Here is a 17001-nt window from a genome sequence, read left to right on the forward strand (position 1 = left end):
ATAGCCTATCTGATTGACATGAGAAATGATTGATAAGCACAAAAGAGGTAACTTATCAAGATAACATGCATAGTGGCTGATATATCCATATATAAATACTCTAGTGCCAAAGCCTCCACTGATGGGTCCTGTCTCAACCTGATCAGTATGGGTTTGATGCTAAGTTTAAGATAACCCGATGAATTCCTGAGCCTAATGAGGTGGTCTGCAGCAGGGATAGTATGTGACGAATATTCACTAATTCTGAATCATGTAGTGGAGGAATGTGTTGCCACGCAGCTGGCCAGCAAAAGCCAGGGCAGCCTTCAAAAACTCCTGGTGAAAAAATCTATCAGAACCCCAACTGTTTCTCAACCTTTCTTTAGCCCACCGTAAGTCCTCGCTGTTATCACATCACTTTTCACAGAAACTAGCCCTATGTTCCGAATCGCATACTTTCTACTATTTAGTATGGTAGAAAAAAGATTTAGGATGTCCCGATTCTTGTGGCCAGATTTAGGATGGTTAGAAGTACCCGGATGTCTACTACACCCAGGCAAGATCATGGCACGATGTTAAGATGAAAGAAATAAGTACAAGTATGTCCCAATTGTAGCATACTGCATCCTAACTAGATTCTTTTTATCGTCAGATGTAGTATGTAGAATAGAAAAAAGAAAGAGTGTGCAATTCGGAACGCAGGGTAGGTTTCCTGCATTTCATTGCCGACTGTCTGTGGACAAAAGCCAACAGACAGTGGTGGTGTCCTTAGAAGGGCAGTGGTCAGTCCCTCAGTTCAGTCAACTTTCAGAGTGTTCCAATGATTCTGTACCTGGTTAATATAGTCTACCTTGTACAATGCTCTCTTCCATTTGAACAACTTCACCGGTATTTAGTTGTTTGGCAGCCAGCAGGTTCATTCAACCTCATGCCCATCATTGACTGTATGACTAGTTGTTGTGGATACAGTCAGGAGCCTCTCTCCACACAGTGATTCTCCACTATGCCTTCAGTGAGCCAAGTATGATGATGATGATGATGATGATGATGAGTTGACTGTTTTACTAAAGCAGGAGGTAGCGCATTAGCTTTGTCTGAGTAGGAGGAGCTTCATAAGTCAATGTGTCAGCTTCCTCAAAAGGACACAGGGAAATGCCTTTATCTGTCTGCTTAACCAACCCAAGAACAATATGTCTCATCTACATCCTGCATTCTCTGTTGTCCAGTGTTTGCCTATCCCTGCCTTGTTGTTGCAGCGCCATGTGTTTGGAAGCAGATGTGAAACCCTTGTCTCTGGACAACACTTAAAAGCTAGTCCAAATCCAACAGGATCCCCCAGGAAGGTGCAGCAGTGATGGCAATAAATAAATACCAATATATGGAGCAGAAAGCCAACAGTGGATGTGTGTTTGGTCAGACCAACAGAGCCCTAAACTGCTGTACTGTGCTGACTACGTGCAATCCTGTGATATAAAGTGCACAGTACATGCATCCAACAGCTTCATAAACCCTCCTTTAAAAGTTTGCATTGCTGTTTTCCCATTCCCCCATTGTCTCAACTTTTGATTGGTTGGGTAAACCCTCCACCCTCCTCCTTTTGGCCCGAGCTAGTATTTGGAAGAATACGTGCACTACTCGCAAACCAATGCCAACAGTTTGTAAAAAAAAAAAAAGTTTTGCCTCCTGCCAAGCACGCTATCCCAATAAGGTGTGAAAGTAGTGTACACAGTCACATGGGTTTGAGGGCCGCTGTTTTAGCCTGAATGTTTTATGGCTGGAAAAAGAAGCTATCGTCTTTCCTGAAGCCGGGGTTTGGGACGTGGTAGCTTATAGATTCTGCTATACCTGCTCAATGAGAGTCTGTGTCGGGGCTTGTCAAGCTGGCAATTAATGTTTCCACAATGCAAGGAAAAAGACTGCCCTGCCGAGACCGCCATTGCTACGCGCGCTTGTTCTTTTCTCTTCACTTATTGGTTTTTTGCTCTGTAGATTGCTTACACCCTCTTTTTTTTTTATTCCAATTTTCTTTGAGGAAGCCAAACAAACAGATTAGTGGTATAGGATAAGGCTTTCTATATTTGTCTCAGGCTGTGGTCCTGACATATAATGCCTAAGGAAAAGGGAAGCAAGGAGGAGGCTCCTTACAAACCACTCTTAGCAGAGGTGGATGACTGTTGCACAGGCTCTCACTACATGGCTGCACCTTTTGGCTAAAATCCTTTAAGAATATTGTGCTCCAGAAAGTAAAATATTTAATAGGTCTTAAAAAATTGCGTAGTTAATAAAGGTTTATCATCACATCCGCTTTTATGGTGTTTGACTGTTTTCAACACTTTGACCAAATAACTTGTTTTCTGACCATCATCAGTAGGAGAGCATTTTGTTGCATATGATTATGATTTCATTTTCTTAACATTGCTTACATCGGTGCCATAAGTAGTCCAACCTTTTTAGCAGGGCACATGGATAGCTGTTTTTCATTTGGACCACCCAATCAAGGTGCTGTGGGGCATGTTTGGAGCCGGGCTAGGGACTTTTAAAGGACTTTGCGGTGGTAGATGTTTGTGCGATGGTTTTTTGTTTGACAGAAATTCGTACGGATGTTTTGCTGTCCTTTTCTTAACATTTTCCCCTATGTGGCCTGTACTCGTCCTACCAACCCCTCCGTCTCATCTTCTCAACCCCATTTTATTTTCCAAAGAAATGAGCCAGTTATTATGGCCATGGTTTGTATTTGCAAACAAACTGCTTTGGAGAGAACATGACCTTAAAGACATTCTAACTTACTATTTTCCTCGACGGAGATATGATTATGTCTCGATTCATAAATGGTTGTTTAGGAAAGAAAAGCCCAAATGAAAATGTCATGTATAATTATGCAGATCTAGCATAGCATGACAAGCCTTTTGATGCTAGATGTGCTTCCTGATCTTTCTCCATAAGGTATCTATCTGTTGGCTCTTTGGTTGAGAGCTCTCCTGTCAATAGCTATGAAGAAGGCTTCAATGTTGTGACCGTCACCTTTTCCATTCTGAAGGAAAGCCCAGTGCTCTGTTTACCGAACTACACTGTATTTTAGTCTGTGATTTTATCTGGGTTGATGGATTTAGCTTATTAACACATGTAGTGCGGTAGTTGATGTAGTTGCTGCAACTTTCTGGTTATGGAAAAGATTCACAGACCAAAAACAAGAAAGTATTGAAGAGTGAAAAAAGATTCTTTAATACTTAAAGCTGCTCCGAGGAACTTTCAGATTGTGTTAATTCTAGCGCCCCCTTTGGACAAAAGTGGTGGTGTTTTTACTATGCCAGCTGTAGTTCCTGGGTGAGCGTACCCATGACAAAGGCACCAAGAAAAAAGTATATAAAAATAGCCTTTTTCTTGTTTGCTGTTACATGTCATTTATGATCATCAGAGGGAATATTAGACTGAGAAATATTTGAAAGTTCCTGGTAGCACCTTTTTTGAGAAAAGTGAAATATATCATTTCAAACGTATTCAGTAAAGTAGTAGCTAATTTATGGTATATGTTTAACCCACTGACACTGAGCCATGTGTTATTTACCATCAGCCTGGCAGAGTGTCCATTTTAAATTTCAGTCAATAACCCCACTAATGTAGACCAGATGGGTCACAGTGTTAACTATTTTCATTGCTTCTAGTGTGTTCGCTTTAACTGTGCATCTCTGACATAGCACAAAGAAGAAGGAGAAGAAGGGGCTCTGTTAAGACAAGCTGCTGGCTATGGGTGTGCATAGTTGAAAAAGACCAATTCATTTCTCATCAGTTATTGTGTGGAAGCATTGGAGAGAACATGTGTGCTGTCTCCAGTGTTAACAAGTCAGAAAGAATACACCTCCAAAGCCTCTTCTGCCTCAAAAACAAAAGCTAAATAATAATTGTGAAGCTGATTCAAATGAAACATGTATTTGTAATGACCTTATACAGTGTAGTGTGAAAGTTTGTGAACCCCTTGAGCCTTTTGGAATTTTATTTATTTTAACCATTATTAATTGACCTGTATGGGTTCACTTTGGTGAGCCTAAACTGACCTGGTTTGATCTCTGTTTTATCTAGTGCCGCCCAATTTCTTCCCTAAAGATCTCTCACTTCATTGGTCCATTTCATCACTCAATTTGGCCCATCTGATTGTGTTAACCTGCTCCATTTAAAGGGAAAATTCGCCGATTTTCAACCTTAACTCATCTACCATAATATCCTTCGGGTTGCATTATATCCCCGTGTATTTTTTCAACATCGTCCGTTTCGCGGGGGCCGAGCTTCAAAAATCCATTCACCGGTGACGTTTCTGTGACGTTTCCGTGTCAAGGAAGAGCTCGTGCAGACTACAGACTCTTGGAGCCGAGCTCACCAACCCCCCTCTCTGTGAATCCAGGGGGCGGGCTCTAAAAGCACGTGCGAACCAAAACAAACCGTCTGTCCATGCCCATGGTCCGTGACAGTTTACTTGTATCATTTCCTGCATTGAAAATTGCATCTTTTCACACGGGCACAGACGATATGGATGAGGATACTTTAAAAAGTGTGTTGGCTGACTGGAATGAACCAGCAGGGTATTTAGTTGGGCCAGAGAAGCCTACACTGCTGAAGAAATTCAGCGAGGAAATACAGTATGCAGAGAGGCCGAGGCTGCAGCTGTTTCAGCCTTGGTTAGGGTTAGCCTTGTAAGACAATACAACTGGACCACCATTAGAAACCGAGAGACATTTTCAATATCCCAAAAATAATTTGGAAAAGACAACAAATACCAGCAAGACCGGGAGGGCAGATGATCATTGAGTGAGTAACATTATTTTTTTCTAGCATGTTGTAACGTTATCTTTGTCACATTGTGTTGTCTGAGCCATTGCACTGATGTTGCACTTAGCATGTCTATAGCACTTTTCAGAAGAACCCTTTACAACAGGTCAAATAAAATGACCAGTCTTTTGTTCTTACATTGGCTGCTATTGTTACATTATAGCTTTGTGGAGAGTAACCACTTGTTTTGTGTTTTAATTTCTTTAGACATAATCGACTTGTCACACGTCGGTTCTTGATTGAGTGGGTGCTCCAAAGGGGAGATACTTGGCAAGGGGACCGCATCGTCTTACCTGATTGTGTCATACAGCGCATCAGAGCCAAATATCCATCTCCAAATGGTCACTACAGGCGACAGGCTGAAGAAGACGCTACGTAGAAGCTACGGATGAGCTATGATCAAATATTTTGACCTGTAAATACTGCTGCTAACTATGGACACTGATTGAGATTTAATCATGTGAAAATGTGTCAATTCTCCTTGACTGTATTTACAAATAAAAATAATTTTGTATAAACATGATTGTTTTTTGTCATTGCATAGGTAACCATTTTAATACATAGGTTTGACTTATCAACTAAAAGTGAAATAGTTTCAGAGAATCAAACACTTTATAAGGCATAGATAGAGTTTAATATAACAAGCAAGTAAAACGATGTGCATTATTCTACACACAACTGTAAAGTATGTACATATACAAATGTAAAACAGAAAAATAACATTTTCAAAAGCTTTGAGTTTCCAGTGTGTTGGGAAAAACAATTGTAGCATAATGCTTCCTTCGTCAAGTTACTGTTGAAATATTGAGTGATGTTTAGCAGCAGCTTCTTCTGTAGTTGGTTTTGGACATGTTGTGAGGGAGGGCAGGCTGAGGGAGCTGTAGTGATGATGTCAGCACTTTGCAGGCAGCAGTCCCTTCTTCATGTGATGACGAGTTCTACGAGGGATGCTCTGAAGTGGTAGCCTGGCTGCGCCCGCCTACCTACTTCCGGCCAAATTTCATTTTCCCTTCAGTAGTCAGTCTGGTGACGGGGCGTATTAGTGGGATTCTGCTCGAACAAATTTCTGTGTCCAATCAGCGAAGAGAGCGAGCGAGTGGCTGAGAACGATGACGTCGAAGTCGCGCTCCAGTTTCAGTTGCCAGAAGCCGGCTCATGACACACGTGACGACCAAACGTTATGCAATTGGTTGGCTAATCCAGAGTGGCACTGGGCAGATCCAATAGTTTTAAACTTTAACAGACACCCGCCTCCAAGTGAGTGAACGTTTGCCAATTACAGCACTGCCAGACCTTCTGTACAAATGAAATGAAGTACGATGGTCTGGTAGCACCAGGCTACTGAAGTGGTGCGTGTGTGCGGGATGTAAACAGTCTTCACAACAGAGTGCGTGGTCCTCGGACAATACACCATCTTCCTTTGGACCTCACCTGAAATGACAAATTATGATTGTATCACAAGGCCAGCACTGAAGAGATGACAAAAGAAAAATCAATGTGTTATACTGTAAAGATAATGTTGCTGTTGCAATAAATATATAAAACAGACAAACCACTATGTAACCATAGATAGGTCAGTCAGTTAGTGCACTAACACAATAGTAGTCTTTTGTCTAAGAAGACATCATGTTTATATTAGCAGCCAAGCATACTGTATGCCAGGGTGTGGCTATGCATTTGCATTAGGAAGAGCCAAGACGACACAAGACTAGGGACATCAGTGCTAATCACCCAGCCATCACCATCAGCATAGCAATTGTTTATGGTTTTGGAAAGCTGATCATTTTAACGACATCGCTAATAACCATGCACATGGAAAACAAACACACAGTCACACACAAACAGTCTTGCAAATGCAACTAAATCTTCCTCAAGGATACACAGAGGGGCCTACTGCCCCCCTCACGAGTTCACTTCTAACTTTAGCTTAGCGGCTAAGGTAACTTGGCTACAGCTACAACCGGTAGACTAATTCCTCCTTGCCCCATCTATTAGCCTTACACCGGGACACAATATTCAACAGCGGTGTGGGCAGCACAGTTACTAATGTAGGGGAAACACTGATACTAACTACAGTAGGCTACTATGCAATTTAGCTCACGTTAGCTTACCTTTATTCGGATTCTTTTTCCCGGGGCTGGGGCTATGCATCACGCCGGTGAATAGGCAACAGGTAGGGCCTAGTATCTTCAGCTTACGCTTACTCCTGCTTCTTTTCTGTTTCCTAAAGTTGGCGCATCTAGGCACATTATAGGACGGCATGTTTTCTTTGTGGTAGTAGTCCAACAGTGAAATAATACGAAGCGCGCTATTACTGTACTGCTTACACGGGTCAGGTCCGTGCTGTGTTTATGTCACCATGGTAACGCGAGCAGCTCGGAATCTGGGCAGGCTGCAGAGCGTACCCCCCCCGCGCAATGCATCCTGGGGCCTGTAGGAACTGTAAAAACGGCTACGTCAGCCCCGCGTCATCAGTTTAAATCCGAAATCATTGTGCTCTCTGCCAATTCGGATCAATTTTTGGGGGGCTTTTTTCAATAGACTACTAATATACTCGGCCCTGATATACCATTCACATGAAAATGGGCGAATTTTCCCTTTAAGCAATGCAGCTCAGGGTTCACAAGCTTTTGGAGATACAACATTTGTCAAATAATTTGTTTGATCTGTTTTAACAGTTGATTTCTGGAAAAGAAAAATGTTGAATTGATAAACAAACATCTGTTATTTCATATAAAAAATACTGGTATTGATAAAAATGAATTAATAATGGTTAAAATAAATAAAATTCCAAAAGGCTCAAGGGGTTCACAAACTTTCACACAGCACTGTATTTCCATCAGGTGCCTTGTAGCAGGTGTTAGACACTAAAAAAGAAGAAATGCAGAAAGCGTTGATTGTAAATACAGAATAAAAGTGAAAACAGCTGGAATTACATATTTCCTGGTATGTTCATCGTTTCAGCCTTCTATTCTTGGCTGCAAATAATCTGTTATGAACCCCCGACAGATGTGCTATAGAAATAGCGCTGGACATGTTCATTTGTCTAACCCTGGGTAAATATGGTTAGTAATGTAATGTGGGGTAAAAAGTTGTATCAGTGGTGATATCATACTTTTTTCTTAAGATAACGTAATGAATCCTTCAGTTGTGCCTTTTGATGAGTTGATGAAAACCCTGAGAAGACTTAGCCGGTGGTGTAGATGGCTGCAGGTGAAGGCAGCTGGCCTGGCTCTATGATGGGTACACATCGATTGTGTTGTCCACAGAACTAGTTGTGTTGTGCTTCTAGAGCTTCCATCCTCTTCCTGTGTTATTACGCCCAAGACAGAGACCAGGCAGCTTTTCAACTCTTATTTACAGTGTTTACTATGGAAAACAAAAAAATGTTGGTGAACTTGGTCCATTGACTGCACTGAGAGCCCATGTTTGTAAAATCCTGAGCGTTACCACCGTGCCTTGAGAAGGCTTGGTGAAACCTGGGGAGCTGGTGCCCTTGTCTGCTTCCAATAACCCACCAGCTGCAGGCTGTGGTGCTGAATTCTTGATTTCCTGCACACACACACACACGCACGCACACACACACACACACACACACACACACACACACACACACACACACACACACACACACACACACACACACACACACACACACACACGCACGCACACACATGCACACACTCCCCCCACCACCACACACATGCACTCACACTCTTACACACAAACACTCTCATACCCATGTTCTCAAAAGTGGGCTACTAAAAGCTGAGCATGCTTGTTCGCTGTGTGTGTGCACTGTGAGGCCCAGGCTCCATGGCAAAGTGTAGTGCAATGTGGACTCTGCACATAAAGTGTGGTTTGTTTCTGTTCTGGAGACATTTGCCTGGAACAATAGAACTGCCTCATGTGTTGGGCTCATGTACAAGCCTAACATAGTTACAGTAAATGGCTTTGTCCACCAGGATTGTCATTTAGTATGATGATTTAGGAAAATATTATTGTCTTAAACATATTAATCTCAGCAGCACTGTGGTGAATGTTTCATTCTATAAGCTCATAAACTGCTTATTAGGTTAAATATTTACTCTCTTAATGTGACCTTTCCAACATGAGCTTTCACAATGTTTGGAGATGCTCGTGTTAGAGATGCCCAACTGTTTCAAGTTTCCACAGATGACACCATTGCAGTTTATCTTCCAGTGTATGTCAGCCCCAGACTGCTGACATTAATATGGTGGCAAATCACTTGGATTCAGTCGGTCAGAGCTTTTTGTGATGACTCCAAGAGCTCTTCTGTTAAGACTAGTAAAGTTTCCATGCAAGCCTCCTGTGTGTTCCTGCACTCTGTGGGAGTTATGCTATGGCCTGTGGGTCAGCACAGTCATTCAGTCACAATGTAAAAACTACATCTATCAAGTAAAGGAATGGCATCTGCAGCAGCCTGAACCACAATACCAGCTTTGTCTTTACAGAAGAAAATCCATCAATATGTTATCGGCTTGGATGATATTTTTGGTTATTTACAAGTGCATTCTTTTCATTCACAGGCGTTCATAATAACCATTCCATATTTTAAATGATCACAACAACTCATTAGCTGTGTTTCCATTGTGACATTTCTTTCTCATGCACTTGATTGGATATCGTTCCTTTGAGTACTTTCAGCAGCTACCGAGGTTTGTAAGGCGCTTTGCATTCAGCTCTCATGTCAATGTTCATGTGTCGGTGTGGGCACTCCGCACGCTCGCTCACTCACTCTCTCACTCACTCACTCACTCACTCACTCACTCACTCACTCACTCACTCACTCACTCACTCACTCACTCACTCACTCACTCACTCACTCACTCACTCACTCACTCACTCACTCACTCACTCACACACACACACACACAGTCAGAAGCCCCTTTTACACAGCCAGTGAAAGCCGGGAATATGCCGGCCTTTCGGCCCTCCGCCCTGCTGTATAAATGCGACAGTTGCGGAACGAGGGAAGAAAGGTGCGAGTGATCGTTCCGGGAATTTTACTACCTCGGGGGGTAGTAAGATTCCCGACACGATCAGTTCCGCCTCTCTGTTTAAATGCTCCAGCTTGTTGATGCGGAACTGGGGGGCGTTTGACGTTCCATAGTCTACGTTCTAAACATGCGACCATGTTAGCAGTTGAAGGACGTGTGTTTAACATTAACCACGGCGGCCTGATGTCCCGTAAAAATCACCAAATAAAAGGAACGGCGTATAATCTAGCTGATCATAAGGTCCGTTGCTCAATCCAAACCCCCGCGCTTCATTTTGCAGAGTGTATGAGTCTATTTCTGCCCAGGAGAAGTTGTACAATGGGAAAGCTAGGCTAGGCTAAGTAAGGGATAAAGTATAGCGAACGGGTCACTTGCTAGAAATAAAGTCCGACAAGCTGAAGCAGGAGCCTGACGCGCAGCGGAGGGCTCTTGCTCTAGGTTCTTATGTAACTAAAACGTAGTTCAGTACGCCAGTAAATAGGAACGACCAAGGAACGGTGGAATAGTCTGCTCGCCCCGCTAGACTGTCTGCTTCAGCTGACTGAAGGCTCGGGCTCAGCTGTTAGCCACAGAGCTACTGTTTTGCTAACACAACTCAAGACTCGCACACTCTACAAATAATAATTCTAATCGGCCAATATGTTTAACAAGAGTTCCATCTAGCTAACAAAGCATTATCCCCCAACATAAATAACACAATTCATGGAGAAAATTACTGCGGAACGTTTACATTGCGGGCTGCAGCCTGAAGTTACTGTCTTAATATGCGGCCAAACGTACTCACATCGTCTTGACTGGATTCCGCCGCCGCTATTATTATCCTAAGTCTGAGCGTATATCCACACTTTATTTCTGCCTACAGTAACGTGACTTCACACACTGTGTGTAGGATATGTTTATGTCTATGTTTATGTCTGTCTCACAAAGAGACTCGCTCACAACCAACCTGTCACACAAACACACACACAGACAGACAGAGGTGAAGCAGTGAGCAGCGGAGTGATTTTTGTCAGTTTGGTTAACAGTCCCAGAGATGTTGCGTAGCGAGATCAACTGGCACATCGTGGGGACAGTAAAATACGGCCCTCTTACTGCAAGCTCCAGCACTTCTGCTCTCAATTCACCGGCCAGTATTGTTGTTGTAAAGCAGCTGACCGGCGCGGCGCTAAATGTTTACGTCACACCTGACGCTGTTTACAAGCACCTCTTTCATTCCGGAGCGCTGTGTAAAAGGGGCTACTGATGCGCCAGCAGGCCGGCGTTGCTTGGTTCTGTGTAAATAACACAGAAGCAAACAAAGCCGGCATTTTGGAGTGATGTTGTTCCGTCAATATGCCGCAATCTCTGTGTAAAAGGGGCTAGTGACACACACACACATGCATGTCCGTTGCTTCTTAGGAGCTTCCACTTCACTTGACTTGTTTAAATGTTGCTGGACCAAGACAGGGCAGTTAGACATTCCATGCAGTGCTGCTGGGTTGCCCCTTGAAGCTGCAGAGGATGTTTCTGTTGGAGGTTCAGATGGGATCCTTATTCCATGGTCACACAAACTGTTTACATTGCACTCCTCATTGCTGCAGCGCTTGAACTGCCAGCCCTATCTCCATTGGTTTCTATTGACCGTGGATTTTTAAAAATGCTTAACAACTAAAAGAACAACTCTATCATGTGCCCATCCGCCATGACGGCCATGTATGGCTCCCAGAACTCGACAAAGTCCCCACCCCCCCACCCTCCCGATTGCTCTTTGCAAATGTTCGTTAATATTTCTTCTAGTCCAATACAGCTCCACAGCTCCTTAACCCCGATTCAGTAAGGTTAAAAATAAAATCTATAAATGAAGAAAGAAAAGCTACACATGATTTGGGTTGGGTCTTCTTTCCGTCAGATGTTCACAGCAGGACTAGGCCTCCCTCCAACATGACGCGCTGGCCGGTGAGCAGTGTCAACCATCTCACCTGTTAACATGGGAACCAGGGGGCACCCTTAGCTCAGTTGGTAGGGCGTCCCCCATGGGTTAGCAGCGAACCCGGGTTCGATTCCAGCCCGTGGTCGTTCTCTGCATGTCACTCCCCTCTCTGCCCCATTTCAACTCTTCAATAAAGCATGAAAATGCCAATAAAATATCTACAAAAAAAAACAAAAAAAAAAAAACATGTGAATCTGATTTTTAAAGACGCACGCCATGCTCACGCTCACACCTGCAGTGTGAACAAGGCCTTACTGTGTTTGCACTGTTTTCCATTTCCATAGAACCATAGCAAGATTTGCTTTGCCGAGCTGAGCACTGTCCCAAGCCATCAGATGCTCTGATACAGAGCATCGTTGCACACTGGAGAGAGAATGGCGTGACATTTAAGTTGTTTATTTCTCTGCAGTTATGTGTAGCCTCTTTGTTTCTATCAACTACTGTCGTGTAGGCTATCAACAGTGTTCCCCACGTCAGGTGCTGCGCTGACGTTTCTGCCCAGAACTCCTGTTGATCATTTCTCCACATTTTATTTAGGCTTTAATTGATTTGGACGTTTTGAGGTGCATTCGCTCTGTCAGAGAGTGAATGAGTCCATTGATGGGGCATGTCAGGCCTGCTGCTACCTCCCAGACATGAGTGTGTGGCTGTGGGTCAATGCTTTGGCCCAGTGAATAACAGCCTCAGCAATAGAAGCTTTGTGTGTATCTGTGCTGGCAGTGCAGTGCTGCTCCACCACCAGCGCCTCCAGGGACAGCCAGGGTTAATCTCCCCCACCCCTCAGGAGCCTCACATGGGCCGGCTGCAGACCTAGAGTTACATACAGTCAAGAGGTGTGGACCTTCTTGTTTTTGAAGCCAGGAAACAATCTAACCAAACTGTTGACCTGTAACTGGGTTTGGCCGCAAACTAGTGAATTTCCTTTTCCCACAATGGTTGAGCTGCCCAGCCTCCTGAGCTCAGCCTGAATGGTTGTTCTCTGGCTCCTTTGCACTGGTGCTTTCTCTTGGCCTGTTAAATTAAACAGGTACATTTTAAACTGATAATGTATTGGGCTCCAGAAGGTGTAGCCTAGGTTAATTCATTTATTTTAAATATTTGATAAATTAAAGAAAATGTTTCATGATCCAGATTATTCCAGAAATTAATACTAGACAGGATATACCTGTCTATATTAGGTCTTAGTGTTTATTGTATTTTATTTTCATATCCATGTGTTTTTCTTCAATAGTTTATATGGCTTGTGTCTCCAAATTATTCCAGAAAATTGTTTTAGGCAGGACATATGACAGCTTTTTACAGAGCAAAAAAAATTAAATCAGATTTAGCTTCTCAAAGTGCACCAGATTGATGCATTTAACTTTAAAATGGTAAAGGTTTTCTTTTGGTACGCACGCCGCGCGCATACTCTTTATCAGCTTTTACCACCGGGCCTAAAAATAATTCTAGGGGAAACACTAGCCTGTGTGAAGTTGGATACTTAAGAGGCTTGATTTTCTGTAGACTTTTGCCCCCTTTTCACCTGAGCAGGACAGTTTGGTACGGTAAGGTAACTCTAGATAAGGCTTTGCGTTTCCACTGCAGCAAATACTTTTACTTGGTATGCAGTGTTTAGGGCCCGACCGATATGGATTTTTGGGTGCCGATGTCGATTATTTTCTGAGAAAAATTATGATAACGATTAAATCGGCCGATTATTATTTTTTTTTAATCTCATAAATATATATTGAAAAAATTTACTTTTTTGAACCCTTAAATATATATAAATGTTACTTTCAATAGGGGTACAGGAACTTTTTATTTATTGAAATATGCATTATCTAAAAAGTGTTACAAATATGTCTAAAGTGACATAACGCATTTTTAAACTCAGACATTAAGCATTTTATGTAACTGCAACTGGAACTCCCTACCTCCAAACATTAGCATCTCAGACTAAATAAACTCATTCAAAAGTCAACTCAAAACTCACCTCTTTAAGAAAGCATACTTACACCGGACTCCACTCCAAACCTTATCTTTAATTTGTCTGTATTTTGTTTTCTTTTTCTATAAGTATGATTTTCTATATGTTTGATGTAATGTGTCTTTGAATGACCTCCAATAAAGCACTATATAAATTCTATATAATAACTATAGTAATATCAACTACTATTAACAGTCAAGAGATGACCAATGACTCTGCTATTGGTGTCAGGGGGAACTGTCAAGTGTGAATTAATCCAATGTATTACAACACACCTGCTGCTGCTGTTAATATGCTATAAGGCTACCTCCGGGGCAGCAATGCATCTATATATATATATATATATAGATGCTAGATGATATATAGATGATATATAGATGATATATAGATGATATATAGATTATATATATATATATATATATATATATATATATATATATATATATATATATATATCATCTATATATCATCTATATATCATCTAGCATCTATATATATATATATATATATATATATATATATATATATATATATATATATATATATATATAATCGGCCGATATATCGGTCGGGCCCTAGCAGGGTTTATGCCGGACGGCTAAAAGCTGTAACACAGTAAACAGACAAAAATTCTTGCAGAGGTGACTACACACGGCGGTTTATCTCTCACTCGCTAATGATGATTCTGTCGACCAATCAAAGTGCCGCAGTGTGAAAGGGTGACAAAACAGATACGGCACGGTTCACTTATTTTGGTACACCTCCCAACTTTTGAGGGTGGAAACGCCTGGATGATTGTAAGAAGTGTGTGTGTGTGTGTGTGTGTGTGTGTGTGTGTGTGTGTGTGTGTGCAACAATGTTATGATTAATAACGGGAATTAAGAATAACTATATAAAAATAGCATTCTTTGCACTGATGGTCTCGCTTGCTGTTACATGTCATTTATGTTCATCAGAGGAAAAGACATTAGATGTATGTTTCAGAAATATTTCAAAGTTCCTCGTAGCACCTTTTTAAATAAAGTATTAAAAAATAGATTACTTTTTGATTGCGTTTTTGATTATATTCGTAGTGTATTCAGCACCAGCATATCTACTGGCAATATAGAGCTCAAGGACACAAAGGAGGATTCCACATGGCTAGCCATTTATTACGCTATCTGGTTAATATAGGCTTAATGGATATGGAGATAGGCTTCCAGACCAGACTAGTGTGCGTTAGCCCCCCTTATATCCTTAAAGAGGACCTATGATATTTTTCGACTTTTATGACCTATAAACGTTGTTATAATGATTTATAGTCATGTTTAACCATACTAGAGTATCAAATAATGACGTACATGCATTTCGACGTATTCCCTGCTGACCGTCTGGGGTGGCTATGCAGAACACTAAACACTATGGCAGCCGGTCGAGAACTAACTTTTTCAAATTTCCGGGTAGTTTCTGTCACGCTTGGGTAGTTTCTGTCATGTTTCCATGTATGGTAATGCTGCTCAGGCAAGCTCCGGCTGCATGCCCCCACCTTCCTGAAAATCTCCCGCTGCTGGAAGGAAGGTAACCAATCACAACGGAGTGGGGTTTGCAGCAGGGGGGGAGTGGCGGAGAAGCTCAAAGCAGTGTGTAGAGAGCCCGCCCTACCAACTGAACTAAGGGCGGCCCTGAATGCCATCTATTCTCATTGAGGATCTCTGAAATGTAGTTTTGAGAGCTCAGCCCAGGCATGATGACACAGACAACCCTCAAACAGTCTGACCGATGTCTTGTAGAGTGGGGTTCCACAGTAGTAGACCACATTGGCTTCAGTGCTGCTACTTCCACATGCTTACTTTTTCACTGTATGTTAACAAAGCACAGCCGTCTCTCCCCACTCTTAGGACCATATGGAAGATCAGATTGTGTGTGTATCTTTGTCTTTTAAATAAATGCTATGGAGATCCCAGTGGGTTTCTCATCATTATTCCTTCTTTCTTTTGTCAATCAGAAGATGTTCAAGATGAAGGCGGTTTGCTGCCACGACTGACCCAGTGCCCTCCAGTGCGCTGACCAGAGCAAGCTGTCCTGACCTGGCAACATACGAATGGCCCAGGGAAGCCACCAGATTGACATTCAGGTTTTGCAAGACCTGCGCCAGAAGTTCCCTGAAGTCCCAGAGGGTGTTGTCTCCCAGTGTGTTCTGCAGGTGAGCAGCACAGTCAAAGTAAATGCTGTGTTAAAGCCTAGCGGATAAAACCCACTGGACTGTGTTCACATGCACAAAGTTAAACGTCAAAGTCTTCTTCAGTCAGTTCCGATATATGCATGACATACATCAGAATCAAAATGGCGTTTATCTCTGGCCCACGGTGCAGTTGGAACGATAAAATAAAAAAATATAGTTAAAGAGGACCTATTATACTTTTTGACTTTTATGACCTATAAACGTTGTTATAATGATTTATAGTCATGTTTAACCATACTAGCGTATCAAATAATGACGTACATGCATTTAGACGTATTCCCTGCTGACCGTCTGGGGTGGCTGTGCAGAGCGCTAAACACTAGGGCAGCCGGTCGAGAAATTACGTGTTCAAATCGGTTCAAATTTCCTGCCATTGTGTCGTCAAGATTCCGGATTTTTCCATATATGGTAATGCTGCAACGTGCTGGCGCGCTCCGGCCATGCCCCCACCTTCCTGCTCTCAAATCTGCCCTCGTGCTGCTCGGTGCTGCTGAAAGTGTTCTGGAAGGAAGGTAACCAATCGCAACGGAGTGGGGGTTTGCAGGAGGGGGCGGAGATGGCCGAAGCACAGTGTTGACAGGGCATGCTGAATCGCCCAGATGTGAGGAAGCGTTTCCCGAAAATCTACATAGTTTTTTGTGATGTGATTCGTGTCAGGTTGCTCTATTGCAGTTTTTAACAAGAAATTAAGACCAGAAAAGTAGTATAATAGGAGATCTTTAAATAAGATAAACAAGATCAACATAAACAATATTTACATAAGATAAATTCTAAATACTAAGTAGTGCAAATGAATTGTCTTTGCAATATAAAACAGTATATATTAAAATAGAATAGAAAGTAAAAAATAGATAAGTTAAAATGAAATGTGCAATGTGATGAAAAATATTTACAATGTGCAATATGCAATCAACAAGCACATTTCAGACAAAAAGTAGTATTCTCTTTTAAAAATGGTAGTTTGCCTCAAAAAACGACTTTTCATCCAGGCTCTACTGTAACATTGACCATGGTGACATCCACG

The 17001-nt window shown here is 42.2% G+C and overlaps 1 protein-coding gene across 3 annotated transcripts in view; it reads left to right on the forward strand.

Moving 5' to 3' along the window:
- tab2 (TGF-beta activated kinase 1 (MAP3K7) binding protein 2) overlaps positions 1–17001 on the forward strand; it is a 45129-nt gene that overhangs the window by 16994 nt on the left and 11134 nt on the right. For 2 of the 3 annotated variants that reach the window (XM_080048014.1, XM_080048016.1), the window contains exon 2: positions 15741–15938. In XM_080048014.1, the coding sequence (XP_079904140.1) occupies positions 15837–15938 (102 nt within the window). In that variant the 5' untranslated portion in view covers positions 15741–15836. The remainder of the gene's footprint in view (positions 1–15740; positions 15939–17001) is intronic. The other variant, XM_080048015.1, reaches the window with a different exon arrangement.

Source organism: Ammodytes marinus (genome assembly GCF_949987685.1).
Source record: "Ammodytes marinus genome assembly, chromosome: 19".
NCBI lineage: Eukaryota > Metazoa > Chordata > Actinopteri > Uranoscopiformes > Ammodytidae > Ammodytes > Ammodytes marinus.